Consider the following 19119-nt stretch of genomic DNA (forward strand, 5'->3'; position numbering starts at 1 on the left):
GGGTCCTACACTTTTTGCGATTATAGGATTTACTTGGGTGGGAAACATCTCATTGGCCGAGTATTGTAAAACGACGTCACTCTTCTATACTTTGATTGGCAGAAAACAAAGTCAGTCTTCACTCAACTAGATTCCACGTGTGCACTTTTACCCCGCCTGCTTTTACAGCGGTGAGGCAAACATTACTTTTTATTTTTGAAATGGTCTGTCTATGGACGATTGTCGGCTGCGGTATTCTATTATATTCTATTCACATTACTTCAATAGCCTGCTTGAATACTGTTTACATTTCCCTTAAAAATATATGAATTAATAGAAATGTTTTGATTCTGCCCATGTTGAAGACCCAGTTTATTTTAGATGGTTTCAACGAACATGGTTTAGAGGGCTAATATTTAGCTCATATGAGGACCATATTTTGCATCACTCTGGGTGTGCTGTGTCTGTGTCTGTGTGGTTTGTGTGAGAAGGCGGGACGACTGAACACAAACATGGTATCCTAGGCTACGTGCAGAAAATCACGCTGCGCTTCTGCGTGGTTTAATTGTCTTTGTATGTTGTTTTATTATTTGTTGAACTACAGGGAAAAAATCATCGTAAAAAATTATTTGACATAACTCCTGACCCGCCATCACACACTTTCTTTTCCTTTAGCTTCATTATTGCTAATACGAATAAGGAGTGACAGGGAGAGACCACAAGTTAAAACCCAGACAGGGAAAGAAGACTTGTTCGAATACAGACAGGGAGAGAAGACTATTTAAAACACTGACAGGGAGAGAAAACTAGTTAAAACACAGACAGGGAGAGAAAACTAGTTAAAACACAGACAGGGAGAGAAGACTAGTTAAAACACAGACAGGGAGAGAGGAGTAGTTTATTCGGATAGGGGGAGACAGGACTAGTTAAACCTGAGAGAGGACTAGTTAAACCTGACAGGGATAGGGAGGACTAGTTAAAAGCAGGGAGACCAGTGTTTTGGGTCACCCCATCACTGCCTGCCTGTGTGAATTCCATTGATTTCCGTTATAAACCCTGTAGCTATTTTCCATCATGCATTGTGACTGATCACAAACCAGCCCTGAGCTTTAACCCCTGACTTCAAGCAATGGGCAGTAAGTAGACTGAAGCTATGAGCACCACAGTCTCATACATTCAGACATGTTCACAACACAGACTCATACATTCAGACACGTTAACAACACAGACTCATACATTCAGACATGTTCACAACACAGTCTCATATATTCAGACATGTTAACACAGTCTCATATATTCAGACATATTCACAACAGTCTCATACATTTAGACATGTTAACAACAGTCTCATACATTCAGACATGTTATCACAGTCTCATACATTTAGACATGTTAACAACAGTCTCATACATTCAGACACATTAACAGCACAGTCTCATACATTCAGACATGTTAACACAGTCTCATACATTCAGACATGTTAACACAGTCTCATACATTTAGACATGTTAACAACAGTCTCATACATTCAGACATGTTAACACAGTCTCATACATTTAGACATGTTAACAACAGTCTCATACATTCAAACTTGTTCACAACATAGTCTAATATAACACAGTTTCCAAAAAAGATGAGATGTTTAAAATGTAAAGAAAAACAGAATGCAATGATGTGCAAATCATTTAAACCCTATATTCAGTAGAAAATAGTACGAAGACAACATGTGAAATGTTGTAATTGAGAGATGTTATTGTTTCTTGAAAAAAATATGACCACTTTGAATTTGATGCCAGCAACACGTTTAAAAAAATCTGGGACAGGGGCAACAAAGACTGGAAAAGTTGTGTGATGCTAAAAAACAACAACCTGGTGGAACATCTCATAGTTAGGTCAATTGGCAACAGGTCAGTAACATGATAGGATATAAAAAGTATTTCAGAAGTAAAAATGGGGAGGGGTTTACCACTCTGTAAAATGCAGGCAAATAGCTCAACAATTTAAGAATAATGTTTCTCAATGTAAAATTGCAAAGAGTTTGGGGATCTCATCATTTACGGTACATAATATAACTGAATGATTAGGAGAATACAGAGAAATGTCTGTATGCATGAGACAAGGCCAAAAACAAGGCCTAAAACCAATATTGGATGTCTGTGATCTTCGGGCCCTCAGGCAGCTCTGCATTAAAAACAGACACAATTCTGTAGTGGAAATCACTGCATGGACTCAGGAACACTTCCAAAACCACTGTCTGTGAACAGTTTGTCACTGCATCCACAAATGCAAGTTAAAACTCTACCATGCAAAGAAGAAACCAGACATAAACAATCTCCAGAAATGCTGCCTACTTCTCTGTGCTCGAGTTCATTTAAGATGTGTGAAGTGTAGAACTGTCCTGTGGTCTGACAAATCAACATTCACGCCATTTCCTCCAGACTAACGAGGAGAGGGATCACCTGGGTTGTTATCTGTGCTCAGACAGGTTATTAACATCATAGTTTCATACATTCAGACAGGTTAAGAGCACAGGCTAACCATTCAAAAACCTAGCTACATAATACCCACAGGAAATAGGAATTACAATATACAGTAACTGTTCCAATCCCTAAGCAAAGCAGATACTTAATACCCCTTGCATTTATTAATTTCCATCATTCATGACACAGCACAGTGTACAGAGATCATAAATCAAAACACTGTCATCACAAGTCAGTTATTCCTGGGTCATAAGGGTGAAATGAATTTGTAGCTAGTTAATTATTGGTCAACAAAACAATATGCCTTCATGAGAATCAAACATAATAAATGATTGTACATGCTAGTATATAACCGAATGCATAGGTAGTCCTACAGATGGGTGGATGTAGTGGGAAGTAACAAAATGTTTAAAAAAGAATCTCATAATTTTGACTACAAAAACTATATTTTATATTTTTCATACTTTAATATTATTGTAATATAATAAAGGTATATACAACCTATTTACAACTGTCATAAATGGAAAATGCCATATTTTCTACTCATTTTAATATTCTATCACAGAGCATTAAATAAAAATCAGTATATATAAAAACAATGGCTGCAAGACAATGCTAGTAAAAATGAATCATAATTAACAGAAGTGTAATTGTTGGCCAGATATACAGATGTTATTGCACAGAGATTTTAGATGATGGGAAATCATTGCATTCAGATTAATGTTTGTATATGATGTTCAGTGCCCAGCAAGGGCAATGTAGTAGAGAAATGAATCAATTAACTTTTATATCAGTTATCAGTCCTATATCAGTTATTAGTCCAATATCAGTTATCAGTCCTATCAGTCATTAGTCCTGTGACTCTCCCGTATAAGTTAAAAACACATCATTAATTATCCTTTTTTTAACCCAGTTGTTCTGCTATTTGGGTTTTGGAGAGTCAAAGATCAAACTGTGTCGTGAGCTGCAAATCTCCCCAAGCTTGTTCACCTGGGAAGTATTTGCTGGAGTGCATTCCACTGCCAACTACCACCAGCTTGCATACAGCATGATGAAGCAAGGCAATCCTGTCCAGTATCCACCCTGCCAACCACAGAACACACGTTGCCAATCTTCATCACTCTTTGATGGAACCATGAGCCATGTTGGAATGTTTAGACCAAGCGAACAGTTCTCCCAATGACGCTCTGAGGCAGTGACTTTACCACCGGGACTTTAGTCTCTGTACCTTCAGTCCCATATCAGTCCTCCAGTCTTAAATCAGTCCACGATCAGTTTTGTATCAGTCCTCAGTCCAATATTAGTCCTGTGCAAAGCTCCAGTCTTACATCAGTCCACGATCAGTTTTATATCAGTCAACAGTCCTATATCAGTCCTGTGTAAAGCTCCAGTCTTACATCAGTCCAGTATCAGTTTTGTGTCAGTCAACAGTCCTATATCAGTCCTGTGTAAAGCTCCAGTCTTACATCAGTCCAGGATCAGTTTTGTATCAGTCCTCAGTCCTATATCAGTCCTGTGTAAAGCTCCAGTCTTACATCAGTCCAGTATCAGTTTTGTGTCAGTCAACAGTCCTATATCAGTCCTGTGTAAAGCTCCAGTCTTACATCAGTCCAGGATCAGTTTTATATCAGTCAACAGTCCTATATCAGTCCTGTGTAAAGCTTGAGTCTTACATCAGTCCAGGATCAGTTTTGTATCAGTCAACAGTCCTATATCAGTCCTGTGTAAAGCTTGAGTCTTACATCAGTCCACGATCAGTTTTGTATCAGTCAACAGTCCTATATCAGTCCTGTGTAAAGCTTGAGTCTTACATCAGTCCAGGATCAGTTTTGTATCAGTCCTCAGTCCTATATCAGTCCTGTGTAAAGCTCCATTCTTACATCAGTCCAGTATCAGTTTTGTATCAGTCAACAGTGCTATATGAGTCTTGTATTAGTCCTGTACCAGTGTTCAGTCCTTGAAGAGTACAGCATCAGTCCATCATTAATACCCTGTTTCCAAAAATGTTGGGACACTGCGCAAAAATGGAAATAAAACCAGAATGCAATGATGTGCAAATCATTTAATCCCTATATTTAAGTGTTTGGGAACTGAGGAGACCAATTGCTGTGGTTTTGAAAGAGCAATGTTGTTCCATTCTCGCTTGATATTGGTTTTCAGGTGATCAACAGTTTGAGGTCTCCTTTGCTGTATTTTTCATTTCATAATACACCAAATGTTTTCAATGGAGGACACGTCTGGACTGCAGGTAGGCCAGTTTAGCACACAGACTCTTTTACTACAGAGCCATGCTGTTGTAATACATGTAGAATGTGGTTTGGTATTGTCCTGTTGAAATAAACAAGGCCTTTCCTGAAAAATATGTTATCTGGATGGCAGCAAAACCTATATATATTGTTCAGCATTAATGGTGCCTTCACAAATGTGCAAGATAACATCTTGCACTTTTGCAGTTTTCCACTACTAAAGCTCATCTGAAATGAGCTTGGGCCCAGAAAAGACACTGGCGTTTCTGGATGTTGTCTATGTATGGTTTCTTTTTTGCATGGTAGAGTTTTAACTTGCATTTGTGGATGTAGCGACATATTGTGTTCACAATGGTTTTCTGAAGTGTTCCTGAGCCCATGCAGTGATGTCAATTACAGAATCGTGTCTGTTTTTAATGCAGTGCCGTCTGAGGGCCCAAAGATCACCGCCATCATTGGAGTGCCGCCCTTGTCCCTTGCGTACAGAGATTACTCCAGATTCTTTGAATCTTTTAATGATACTGTGTACTGTAGATGATGGGATCCCCAAACTCTTTGAAAATGTACATTGTGATGAATTTTTCTTGAATTGTGGCACTATTTTCCTGTGCAGTCTTTCACAGAGTGATGAACCCCTCCCCATTCTCACTTCTGAAAGGCCCACCCTCTCTGGAATGATCTTTTAATACCCAATTACTGACCTGTTGCCAATTGACCGAATTAGTTGTGTGATATTCCACCAGTTTTAGTTTTTTAGCTTTACACAACATTTCCAGCCTTTTGTTGCCTCTGTCCCTGCTTTTCTGAAATGTGTTGCTGGCATCAAATTCAAAGTGAGCATGTTTTTTCCAAGAAACAATCAAATGTCTCAGTTTCAACATTTGATATGTTGTCTTGGCACTATTTTGTATTGATTATAGGGTTTAAATTATTTGCACGTCATGGCATTCTGTTTTTCTTTACATTTTACACAGCATCCCAACTTCTTTGGAAATGGGGTTGTAGTTCTTTATCTGTCATTAGTTCTGTATCAATCCTTTATTAGTCATTAGTCCTGCCTAGGCCCAGTTTTAGTTCTGTGTTAGTTCTGTGTTAGTCCTGTATAAGTCCTGAATCAGTCATTATTTCTGCATCCTTTTGAATCCGTTCTGTATCTTATTTTATAAGACATAGTAATCCATAATAATCAAGAAAAGAGGTAATGTAAAAAAAAAATTAAACCACATATAGGTAAAAGGTTTATGTTAAACAGATCTATGCACCAAGTAAAATGGCCAGAGGTGACCTGAGACCAGGACTCCTCTAAGTCGCTGTGTGGATACAGGGATTCTGAATGTAGCATTTTGTATTGATCCACTGGTTCATTTTCTATAATGTAAGAGAGGCCAAGAAGGAGCTCCATGATTGGGCCCAGGAGGATCTCTGTGATTGGGCCCAGGAGGAGCTCCATGTTCGGGCCCAGGAGGACTGGGTAAACATTTAAGTTAGGTATAGATATTAAGACATAGTCATTATAGTCAAGTGTAGACATTCTGGTGTAGATGTTATGGTCAGGTGTAGATGTTATGGTCAGGTGTAGATGTTATGGTCAGGTGTAGATGTTATGGTCAGGTGTAGATGTTATGGTCAGGTGTAGATGTTATGGTCAGGTGTAGATGTCATTATCAGGTCTAGATGTTACAGTAGTTCTAGAGGTTGATGTAAAGACATTAAGGTTTAGAAGTTATAGTCTGGTGTAACATGTTATAGTCAGGTGAAGACATTAAAATAAAGATGTTAAGGTGTTGAAGTCATAGTGAGTTGTAGACATTAAGGTGTAGACGTTAAGGTGTAGATATTAAGGTGTAGACGTTAAGGTGTAGACGTTAATGTGTAGACATTAAGGTGTAGACATTAAGGTGTAGACGTTAAGGTGTAGACGTTAAGGTGTAGACATTAAGGTGTAGACGTTAAGGTCTGGAAATTAAGGTGTAGACATGAAGGTGTAGACGTTAAGGTGTAGACATGAAGGTGTAGACGTTAAGGTGTAGACGTTAAGGTGTAGACATGAAGGTGTAGACGTTAAGGTGATTTCTGATGTTAAATATTTCTGTGTTTCCACCCGGTTTAGCGTTGTATCCTGAGGGAGTGCTGGCGTTGGGGTTCAGCGTTGTATCCTGAGGGAGTGTTGGCGTTGGGGTTCAGCGTTGTCTCCTGAGGGAGTGTTGGCGTTGGGATTTAGCGTTGTCTCCTGAGGGAGTGTTGGCGTTGGGATTTAGCGTTGTCTCCTGAGGGAGTGTTGGCGTTGGGGTTCAGCGTTGTCTCCTGAGGGAGTGTTGGCGTTGGGGTTCAGCGTTGTCTCCTGAGGGAGTGTTGGCGTTGGGGTTCAGCGTTGTCTCCTGAGGGAGTGTTGGCGTTGGGGTTCAGCGTTGTCTCCTGAGGGAGTGTTGGCGTTGGGGTTCAGCGTTGTCTCCTGAGGGAGTGTTGGCGTTGGGGTTCAGCGTTGTCTCCTGAGGGAGTGCTGGCGTTGGGGTTCAGCGTTGTCTCCTGAGGGAGTGTTGGCGTTGGGGTTCAGCGTTGTCTCCTGAGGGAGTGCTGGCGTTGGGGCACACGACAGTCTTCCTGCTCCTTACAAAATGGCTCGTCCCCTGACATCCTTCGCTGGTCTCCTCCAGACGTCCTCCGATCACATGCTCCGGCCACACTGCTGCTCCGGTGACGGCCCTCCTCTGGTCTTCTTGACCCCTTTCAGTCAACCAATCAGATAACAGGGTCAGATCCATGCTCTAGCACTACAACACATTTCTCACAAAATGTTTAATAATACAAAATCTATCATGGCCAATCTTAAGGTTAATGGTTTTATATGTTCAAATGTTTGCCATTTAGCAGACCCCCTTATGTTAAAATAACCAGGTGGGACTACCACACAACCACACAACATTATTAGACATCCTTTGAAATGGGAATGATTCAGAGGTTTTCTGACAATGGGCAAGGAAGCTGGTTCCACCATCAGAGTGACAGGACAGAGAAGATCTGACTGGGTTCAGTAGGGATGTGGTAGGGATGTATGCAGAGTTGGTTCCTGAAGGTAGGTGGGGTTCCTGAAGCACTAATCTCACTGCCACCCCCCTCCAAGACTCTGCTCATGACTTTGTCTCCTCTTTTTCTCCCCTCCAAGTCTCTGCTCATGACTTTGTCTCCTCTCTTTCTCCCCTCCAAGTCTCTGATCATGACTTTGTCTCCTCTCTTTCTCCCCTCCAAATCTCTGCTCATTACTTTGTCTCTTCTCTTTCTCCCCTCCAAGTCTATGATCATGACTTTGTCTCCTCTCATTCTCCCCTCCAAGTCTCTGATCATGACTTTGTCTCCTCACTCCTCAGCCACCACCACCTCCATCTGCAAATTACATTGTCATCCTCTTTGAAAACAAGGTTGATGACAACATCCGCACCTCATTTACTTAGCCTAGAGGGTCCACACATCAAATTTGACTATACTTTAAAGGGTATATCTTCAATTTGTCAAAGTTCATAAATCAGCTGATGTAATTGTTGGACTGTCTCTTTATGCACACAAATCTCTCACTCAGGGAGAGCAGGGTTGAGCTTATGCAAGTATCTGGTTATATTACTCTCCTCCCACATTGTGAAAAACAAATGTTCTGTCAAAGCTAAAACCTAACATTGGTGAACCCCAATCGATTGTACCATAAACATTATTTAATAACTTTCTTTCATGGGTTTTAAAGTTTACATTTCCTATTTAACCAGCAATATAACCAGATCACGCTGTGCTAGATATTTCATTTTATAAAGCCCTTTTAACATTACCAGTTGTCACAGAGTGTGTATACAGAAATCTGTCTAGAAACCCCGGAGTGAGCAATAACAAAATACTGATGCACAGGTAATCCACGGTAGTGAATTACTCTCAACTATGTTCTCCTTCCCACTTTGACACCCATATGATGACACATATCTATCACTTATACTACATACTTAATCCAGGTTGTTGTCATCTCATGACTGGACTACTATAACTCAGTGTTGTTGGGGCTCCCTGCATGTGCCATTTAAACATATCCAGAAAGTCTGGTGTTAAACCTCCCCAAGTTTTCCCATGTCAAAGCTAAAAAACTATGGCGCTTGCCTATGAAGCTGCAAGGGAATGTCCCTCACTAACTTGGCTATGGTCAGAACCCTTGGGCAACCTCAGGTCTCTTTGCTATGGTCAGAACCATTGTGACACCTCAGGTCTCTTGGCTAATGTCAGACCCATTTTGCCACCTCGGGTCTCTTGGCTATGGTCAGAACCATTGTGCAACCTCGGGTCTCTTGGCAATCTCACAACAACTGGAAGGAAGCGCCCGTTTAGTCCTGTCAAAACTTGTCAGTGCATCAAGTTGATAGAACCTGCTTCCCATTGAAGCTAGAGCAGCAGAATACTTGTTCTCAGAAAACATCTGAACAATTTTGATCAAATGTCTGGATTCAGTGATTCTATCCTTGTTCTCTGCACTACAGACTTTGTGGCCTAAGATGATGTAAACAACAGAGGGTCAGATCAGATATCCAAGGTTATTGTTAGGGTCAGGAGTGTGCTCACCTCTTTGTAGAATCGATGAGAACAGTTCAGCTCCTGGACTCCTGCTCTGACTCCTGCTCCGACTCCTGCTGCGACTCCTGCTCCTAATCTGACTCCAACTCCATTACGCACAACTTCATGGCAGATCAGACACAGGCCGTCAGCTTCACTCTGTGTAATAGTAGTAACATATTGGTATCTGCTTTGCCTTTACAATTTTGCTTACCTCCTAGTTGATGTAAGATGGTTCCTTAACCTGAAATTTGTAATACATGGTCCATCCTGACTGTCACAATTTTTAACTCTGATGTGTTACTAGAGATATTATACTATTTTCGATGCCCATTTTAATACCACAACAAAATGATTAAATATACCAATAGTGTATTTTGTTTTTATTAACAATTACCATTCAAAGAATGTATTTATTTTTAAGGGACATTCAAAAACGGGTATTATAGGATCAACAAATATTTGGCCAAATATAGAAAATTTGGTCTTCAATTAGTTTTCCTCAGTGTTTAAGTCTCTGATCAAACACAATTCATAGGATTAGAAATTGTTTACTTGATTGTACATACAGCGTTCAATTTGCAGTGGTCTCTTTATTTGAACCCTTCTGTTCCTCACTCAAAACCTTCCTTTTCGACTTTTTTGGAAAAGGAAATAAAAAGGTGCAGTGGTCCCTTAATATTTTCTGGAGCTGTATATATATATGTATATCCAAGGTTGTATATACATATGCATGTGTGTTTTTTTCATAAAATGGTTGAATATCTTTTTATGAAAGACACTTCAGTGAGCACCTCCCACTTCAAAAGACTAGAGATTAACATGCCTTTCGTCATGCCTTTGTCCATTTGTTTTCAAATCTACACAACATTTTCATAAATCTGTACATTTGTCTAGCTGGGTTATATATTTGTTGCATTTGGGTAAACCTTGGGTGGCAATACAATGAACTCAAAAGTATATGTTATAGGTACAATCAAACCAAATATTATGTACACAACTATGTGTATCAACTCAGTTGTTGCTTGCACTTTTGAAGTTAAAGGCCTTGCTATATATTATTACAATATTTATAATTATTACAATAATATACACTCACCTAAAGGATTATTAGGAACACCATACCAATATTGTGTTTGACCCCCTTTCGCCTTCAGAACTGCCTTAATTCTATGTGGCATTGATTCAACAAGGTGCTGAAAGCATTCTTTAGAAATGTTGGCCCATATTGATAGGATAGGATCTTGCAGTTGATGGAGTTTTGTGGGATGCACATCCAGGGCACGAAGCTCCCGTTCCACCACATCCCAAAGATGCTCTATTGGGTTGAGATCTGGTGACTGTGGGGGCCATTTTAGTACAGTGAACTCATTGTCATGTTCAAGAAACCAATTTGAAATTATTCGAGCTTTGTGACATGATGCATTACCCTGCTGGAAGTAGCCATCAGAGGATGGGTACATGGTGGTCATAAAGGGATGGACATGGTCAGAAACAATGCTCAGGTAGGCCGTGGCATTTAAACCATGCCCAATTGGCACTAAGGGGCCTAAAGTGTGCCAAGAAAACATCCCCCACACCATTACACCACCACCACCAGCCTGCACAGTGGTAACAAGGCATGATGGATCCATGTTCTCATTCTGTTTACGCCAAATTCTGACTCTACCATCTGAATGTCTCAACAGAAATCGAGACTCATCAGACCATGCAACATTCTTCCAGTCTTCAACTGTCCAATTTTGGTGAGCTCGTGAAAATTGTAGCCTCTTTTTCCTATTTGTAGTGGAGATGAGTGGTACCCGGTGGGGTCTTCTGCTGTTGTAGCCCATCCGCCTCAAGGTTGTGTGTGTTGTGGCTTCACAAATGCTTTGCTGCATACCTCGGTTGTAACGAGTAGTTATTTCAGTCAAAGTTGCTCTTCTATCAGCTTGAATCAGTCGGCCCATTCTCCTCTGCCCTCTAGCATCAACAAGGCATTTTCGCCCCCACAGGACTGCCGCATACTGGATGTTTTACCCTTTCACACCATTCTTTGTAAACCCTAGAAATGGTTGTGCATGAAAATCCCAGTAACTGAGCAGATTGTGAAATACTCAGGCCGGCCCGTCTGGCACCAACAACCATGCCACGCTTAAATCACCTTTCTTTCCCATTCTGACATTCAGTTTGGAGTTCAGGAGATTGTCTTGACTAGGACCACACCCCTAAAAGCATTGAAGCCACTGCCATGTGATTGGTTGATTTGATAATTGCATTAATGATAAATTGAACAGGTGTTCCTAATAATCCTTTAGGTGAGTGTATTATCACACCAAATATTGTAAATAATAAATTTGAGATTTTATCAAACCAACTATAGAATATTATGCAAAGAATCTACATAAATCCCATTGCACGTAAGACAGCCAACGTTTGTCATAAAAAAAATTCTTGGTCCATTCTCTTATTTGTGGTTGTGGAACGTTTAAACATCAAGTTGAATAAAGTGACATTTTCCTTTTAGTCTCTAAGTAAAACCTCTCTACTTCACAGTTCCTGACATGGATTTGACCTGCTTGTTGCGCAGTTTCAATCTCCTCTCAAAGGACTCGGCCAGCTCTGGGATGGTGGTAATCCGCTTCTCCAGGACAAATTCCTTGGCATGGCTGTTGTCGTCAGAAGATGCTCTGCGTACTCGGGAGTGGCTCCTGACCTCTGAACCTTGCAGTTGGAGACGATTCAGCTGCATAGCATCAAGCTGAGGGGGAGGGATTGAGAGAGGGGGAAGGAGGGTGACTATAATACACTTGACATGATACACTTGGGTCAGTTAACCATGGTGATAATGATACACTTGGGTCAGTTAACCATGGTGATAATGATACACTTGGGTCAGTTAATCATGGTGATAATGATACACTTGGGTCAGTTAACCATGGTGATAATGATGCACTTGGGTCAGTTAACCATGGTGATAATGATACACTTGGGTCAGTTAACCATGGTGATAATCATACACTTGGGTCAGTTAACCATGGTGATAATCATACACTTGGGTCAGTTAACCATGGTGATAATGATACACTTGGGTCAGTTAATCATGGTGATAATGATACACTTGGGTCAGTTAACCATGGTGATAATGATGCACTTGGGTCAGTTAACCATGGTGATAATGATACACTTGGGTCAGTTAACCATGGTGATAATCATACACTTGGGTCAGTTAACCATGGTGATAATCATACACTTGGGTCAGTTAACCATGGTGATAATGATACACTTGGGTCAGTTAACCACGGTGATAATGATACACTTGGGTCAGTTAACCATGGTGATAATGATACACTTGGGTCAGTTAACCATGGTGATAATGATACACTTGGGTCAGTTAACCACGGTGATAATGATACACTTGGGCCAGTTAACCATGGTGATAATGATACACTTGGGTCAGTTAACCACGGTGATAATGATACACTTGGGCCAGTTAACCATGGTGATAATGATACACTTGGGTCAGTTAACCACGGTGATAATGATACACTTGGGCCAGTTAACCATGGTGATAATGATACACTTGGGTCAGTTCTCATCGATGGCACTGAGGTGGAGCATGTGTCCAGCTTCAAATACCTGGGTGTCCTCCAAGGACCTCTCCTGGACCCAGAACACCTCAGCCCTGGTCAAAAAGGCGTGTCAGCACCTGTATGTCTTGAGGAGGCTAAAGAAGGCCCGTCTGTTCTTCAAGATCCTCACAGTTGAGAGCATTCTGACTAACTACGCCACAGTGTGGTTTGGTGGTTGCATAGTAGCCGACCGAAAGGCCCTGCAACAGGCGGCAAAAACCGCCCAGCACACCACAGGTACCCAGCTCCCAGCCACCATAGACCTCCAGTGCAAGTCTCTGCGCAGGGCGCGCGGCATCATCCGAGACCCTTCAAATCCATGCCACAAACTATTTGTCCTCCTTCCATCAGGCAGGTGGTACAGGCCTCTCCATTCTCACACCAGCAGGTTCAGGAACAGTTTCTTTCCATCTGCTGTAACCCTGCTAAACTCTGTGACTTCTCATCATTCACTATGGCTACACTTCATAATACTGGACACTGTCACTGCCTTACAAGCCTGATAAGGTTTTCACTTTCACTTGTCTACAGGTATATTGCTGCTATGCCTGTATTTCATTTGCACATGCCGACTTGCATCTTAAACTTGTCCTCATTTAGAACTTTAGAGCATTTCGATCCTCCCACTGTACTTGCATTTTCTACCTGCATTGTTTACCTCAGGAACCTTCAGTTGCACATGCTACCCTACTCCTTCAATTTGCCTCGATTGCATATTCAGAATGCCATTGAGAATTGCCATTTGTACCCATACAGCTATATATCTCACTTGTACATATATTATACTTAATACCTGGAAATTTTTTGTAAATTTTCCACTGCACATTTAGAATTGCCATATGTAAGGCATTTGCACACCAATACATTATATACAGATACTCAATACAGTTTTTTCTGCACTCCTCCATTTGCACTCCTGGTTAGACGCAAACTGCATTTTGTTGTACTGCACTTGTTCATCCCTCCATGAACTGCCACCTTAACATGGTGGAGGGGTTTGAGTACCCGAGTGACCCTAGGAGCTATGTTGTCTGGGGCTATTTGCCCCTGGTAGGGTCTCCCAAGGCAAACAGGTCCTAGGCGACGGGTCAGACTAAGAGCGGTTCAAAACCCCCTTAATGACGAAACAAATCATGAGTTCCGTGACGTCACCCGGTATAGCGCAGCCGGGGCCCCACCCTGGAGCCAGGCCCGGGGTTGGGGCTCGTACGCGAGCGCCTGGTGGCCTGGCCTTTCCCCATGGGGCCCGGCCGGGCTCAGCCCGAAGGAGCGACATGGGGCCGCCTTCCCGTGGGCTCACCACCCACAGGAGGGACCATAAGGGGCTGGTGCGGAGAGGATTGGGCGGCATTCGAAGGCGGGGGCCTAGACAACCCGATCCCTCGACACGGAAACTAGCTCTAGGGACGTGGAATGTCACCTCGCTGGCAGGGAAGGAGCCTGAGATCGTGCGTGAGGTTGAGAGGTTCCGACTACAGGTAGTCGGGATCACCTCTACGCACGGCTTGGGCTCTGGAACCACACTCCTTGAGAGAGGATGGACTCTTCACCACTCTGGAGTTGCCCATGGTGAGAGGTGGCGGGCTGGTGCGGGTTTGCTTATAGCTCCGCAGCTCTGCCGCCATGTGCTGGAGTTTACCCCGGTGAACGAGAGGGTCGTTTCCCTACACCTACGGGTCAGGGATATGTCTCTCACTGTTGTTTGTGTCTACAGGCCGAACGGCAGTGCAGAGTACCCGACCTTCTTGGAGTCTCTGGGAGGGGTGCTGGAAAGTGCTCGGACTGGGGACTCTATCGTTCTACTGGGGGACTTCAACGCCCACGTGGGCAACGACAGTGACACCTGGAGGGGCGTGATTGGGAGGAATGGCCCCCCTGATCTGAACCCGAGCGGTGTTCAGTTATTGGACTTCTGTGTCATCTGACTTGCGGCCGTATGTCTTGGACACTCGGGTGAAGAGAGGGGCGGAGCTGTCAACTGATCACCACCTGGGGGTGAGTTGGATCCGATGGCGGGGGAGGAAGCTGGACAGACTCAGCAGGCCCAAGCGTACTGTGAGGGTCTGCTGGGAACGTCTGGCCGAGTCTCCTGTCAGAGAGATCTTTAACTCCCACCTCCGGCAGAGCTTCGACTGGATCCCGAGGGAGGTTGGAGATATTGAGTCAGAGTGGACCATGTTCTCCAACGCCATTGTCGAAGCAGCCGCTCGAAGCTGTGGCCTTAAGGTCTCCGGTGCCTGTCGTGGCGGCAATCCTCGAACCCGGTGGTGGACACCGGATGTAAGGGATGCCGTCAAGCTGAAGAAGGAGTCCTATCAGGCCTGGTTGGCTTGTGGGACTCCTGGGGCAGCTGACGGGTACCGACAGGCCAAGCGGACTGCAGCCCGGGTGGTTGTGGAGGCAAAAACTCGGGCGTTGGAGGAGTTCGGTGAGGCCATGGAGAAGGACTATCGGCTGGCCTCGAAGAGATTCTGGCAAACCGTCCGGCGCCTCAGGAGAGGGAAACAGTGCCCTACCAACGCTGTTTACAGTAGAGGTAGGCAGCTGTTGACCTCAACTGGGAATGTTGTCAGGCGGTGAAAGGAGTACTTCGAGGATCTCCTCAATCCCGCCGTGACGTCTTCCATTGAGGAAGCAGAAGATGAGGGCTCAGAGGTGGACTCGTCCATCACCCGGGCTGAAGAGGCGGTCACAGAGGCGGTCAAGAAACTCCTCGGTGGCAAGGCACCAGGGGTGGATGAGATCCGCCCTGAGTACCTCAAGTCTCTGGATGTTGTGGGGCTGTCTTGGTTGACACGCCTGTGCAACATCATGTGGCGGTCGGGGACAGTGCCTCTGGGATGGCAGACCGGGGTGGTGGTCCCTCTTTTTAAGAAGGGGGACCGGAGGGTCTGTTCCAACTATAGGGGGATCACACTTCTCAGCCTCCCCGGGAAAGTCTATGCCAGGGTTCTGGAGAGGAGAATACGGCCGATAGTAGAACCTCCGATTCAGGAGGAACAGTGTGATTTTCGTCCGGGCCATGGAACACTGGACCAGCTCCATACCCTCTACGGGGTGCCTCAGTGTCCCCCCGGTGTCCCCCCGGAAGAGCTGGAGGAAGTGTCCAGGGAGAGGGAAGTCTGGGCATCTCTGCTTAGACTGCTGCCCCTGCGACCTGGCCCCGGATAAGCGGAAGATGATGGATGGATGTACTTGTTCAGTCACAATACATTTACATCTAATCTAATTAGGGGAGTATCTATCAAACAGATCCTCTCAAGCTGTAAGGTTTGACGGGGAATGTACTGTAATTGCACAGCAATTTTCAGGTCTCTCCAAGTCTGGGCTCTGAGCTACTCAGGGGCAATCACAGATTTTTTTCGAAGCCACTCCTGTGGTGTCTTGCCTATGTGCTTAGGGTCATTGGCCTGTTGGAAAGTGAACTTTCACTCCAGTCTGAGGTCCTGAGCAGCTTTTCATCAAGGATTGTTCCTGTCGCTGAGAAACCTCCCCACAGCATGATGTCGCCACTACCATGTTTCACTGTAAGGATGGTATTTGCCAGGCGATGAGTGGTGCCTGGTTTCCTCCAAATGTGGCTCTTAGCATTCAGGTCAAATAGTTTAATCTTTATTTCACCAGACAAGAGAGTCTGTTGTCACAGTAAATAGTCTGAATACTCTTTACTAAAGAGTAAAATGTTTTAATAAATTCTACAAAAAATTCTAAAAACCTGTTTTGGCTTGTGGTATTGGTATTGATGAGGACAAACCATATTTAATACATTTAGATTAAGGATAAAATATCATTATGGAACATTTATAAAAACGTATAAATAACTACTACCAGAATGGTCTTGAGTACTATATAAACACCTACAACTACTACCAGAATGGTCTTGGGTACTGTATAAACACCTACAACTACTACCAGAATGGTCTTGGGTACTGTATAAACACCTACAACTACTACCAGAATGGTCTTGGGTACTGTATAAACACCTACAACTACTACCAGAATGGTCTTGGGTACTGTATAAACACCTACAACTACTACCAGAATGGTCTTGGGTACTGTATAAACCCCACTACCTGATTGCCTGCTGTTGTTTCTGGTCAATTGACCAGTAATGTCCTCACTAACTGCAGTTAGCAGGCAGTCATCATTATGTGGATATATAATAGATGCCCTCTAACCATCTGACATTTCCCGGTGGGGACCAATTGATCACACCATATAAATCTATAAGGCTGTGTTTATTATGTGGAGTGATGCTGTGCCCTGTCCTTCTGTGAGACGGGCCGGGGACTCCTCTGTTTACTGGGAGACAATATTGGACATGCTTGATCCGAGTGGCGCAGTGCTCCACCGCACAGCCTCATACTGCCACAGAGTTCAAATCCTGGACACACCACAAAGATAGTGCCTGGTGCTAATTAACTCGGCACGTGGATGCAGAGGTTCCACTGTGAGTAGATATGTGAGACAGAGAAGAGCCATCAGCTCCGATCAAACACTCTATAATGGATGTGATGTTCCTTCTGTCTCATTCACATGCAGCCCATAGATTGGGTGATACATTTACGTCATTCCTGTGCCGATTGTTTGTGGACACCATGTCATTAAAGAAATCACATTTACATCAGGAATGAAACATTATATTATTGTAAACTGTATTTACTAAATTCAGATTACTAGTTTTTCCATGTCTTGAGTGTAAACAAAGCCACCATCTCCTTGTTAGGCCTTCACACAGTTCCCACAGCCAGATCATTATCCACAATGTGTCTTCATCCTACCTTCACCATACCTTCATCCTAATCATCCACACTGTCTTATCCTATTCATTCACTCTATCTTATCCTATTCATTCACTCTATCTTATCCTATTCATTCACTCTATCTTATCCCATTCATTCTTCTCAGGCAGACAAACAGCCCCCCCAGCATCTCCAACCCCTCACAGTGTCGACAGACAGGCCCAGGGTTTCCTACCGAACAGGGGAGTGAGGCACGGCGGTCATTATGTGTCCGTGCTGGTCTCTTGAAGCTGCGTTTCCTCTCCGTGTTCTTCCTGTTGCCACCCTCACTGTCTCCATGGCCCCAGTAGCTGCTCATCCAGTTAGTAAAGTTCCCATCATCATCCTCGTCTTCATTGGCGAAGGCCGGAAGCAGCCTCAGAGCCATCCTGTCAGGTGTGTGGGTGAAGAGCTCACAGGCAGCAGGTCCAAAAAAAGACTACTGGTAATGTTCCCGGTCTGTTGTTGGTCTGTTCCTGGTCTGTTGCTGGTCTGTTCCAGGTCTGTTGCTGGTCTGTCAGTCACTGCAGCTCTGGTTCAGAACAGTTTCCGAGTTCAAATTGTTTTGAGCATCCACATGTCTACTGGTCTGGGACTTCACTCAGTTCAGACAGCTCTGTTTTGTTCTGCTCTGTTCTGTTCTGTTCTGCTTTGTTCTGCTCTGTTCTGCTCTGTTTTGTTCTGCTCTGTTCAGCTGTTCTGTTCTGCTCTGTTCTGTTCAGGTGTTCTGTTCTTCTCTGTTCTGCTCTGTTCTGCTCTGCTCTGTTCAGCTGTTCTGTTCTGCTTTGTTCTGTTCTGTTCTGCTCAGTTCTGCTCTATTCAGCTGTTCTGTTCTGCTCTGCTCTGTTCTGCTCTGTTCTGTTCTGCTCTGTTCAGCTGTTCTGTTCTGCTCTGTTCTGTTTAGCTGTTCTGTTCTTCTCTGTTCTGCTCTGTTTTGCTCTGTTCTGCTCTGTTCTGTTCAGCTGTTCTGCTCTGTTCTGCTGTTCTGCTCTGCGGTTCTGCTCTGTTCTGTTCTGTTCTGTTCTGCTCTGTTCTCTTCGGTGCAGCGCTCTGCTATGCATTCCTCTGCTGTGTTCTTCTCTGTGCAATGTGCTCCCACGCTGCCAGTCTATTGATCCCTCCACTGATGAGCTCTGACCCCCCATCACACTCTGCCAACACACTCCCCCATCACGCTCCCCCATCACACTCCCCCATCACACTCCGCAATCACACACCTCTGTGTTTAAACCAAGTAAGCTATTTAGCATTGTTATGAAAGGAGGGAGGGAGAAAATTATGTTTTCAGTTTGGTGGATAGATCGTTGGTAGAAAGAGAAGGGGGGGTAGTGCTGCTTTTAACCTTTCCATTACAGACTAAGGCCCTGAGGGGGGACAGCCCTGAAACTCCAATATCCCCATACTTTCCACTGGCTTTGCTCATCAAATCAACCTGTCAATA

General features: G+C 43.7%; 1 protein-coding gene across 1 annotated transcript; it reads right to left on the minus strand.

The window, feature by feature from the left end:
• Positions 1-6316: 6316 nt before the first annotated feature.
• lnp1 (leukemia NUP98 fusion partner 1) lies at positions 6317-18374 on the minus strand. The gene is made up of 5 exons (XM_034293674.1): positions 17875-18374; positions 11841-12026; positions 9296-9445; positions 7269-7429; positions 6317-7194 (listed from the first exon to the last, which is right to left on the minus strand). Exons 1-5 carry the CDS (start codon positions 18064-18066, stop codon positions 7182-7184), a joined length of 702 nt encoding a protein of 233 aa, XP_034149565.1. The 5' UTR covers positions 18067-18374; the 3' UTR covers positions 6317-7181.
• Between the last annotated feature and the right edge of the window lie 745 nt (positions 18375-19119).

This window comes from Esox lucius, chromosome 8, assembly GCF_011004845.1.
Source record: "Esox lucius isolate fEsoLuc1 chromosome 8, fEsoLuc1.pri, whole genome shotgun sequence".
Taxonomy (NCBI): domain Eukaryota; kingdom Metazoa; phylum Chordata; class Actinopteri; order Esociformes; family Esocidae; genus Esox; species Esox lucius.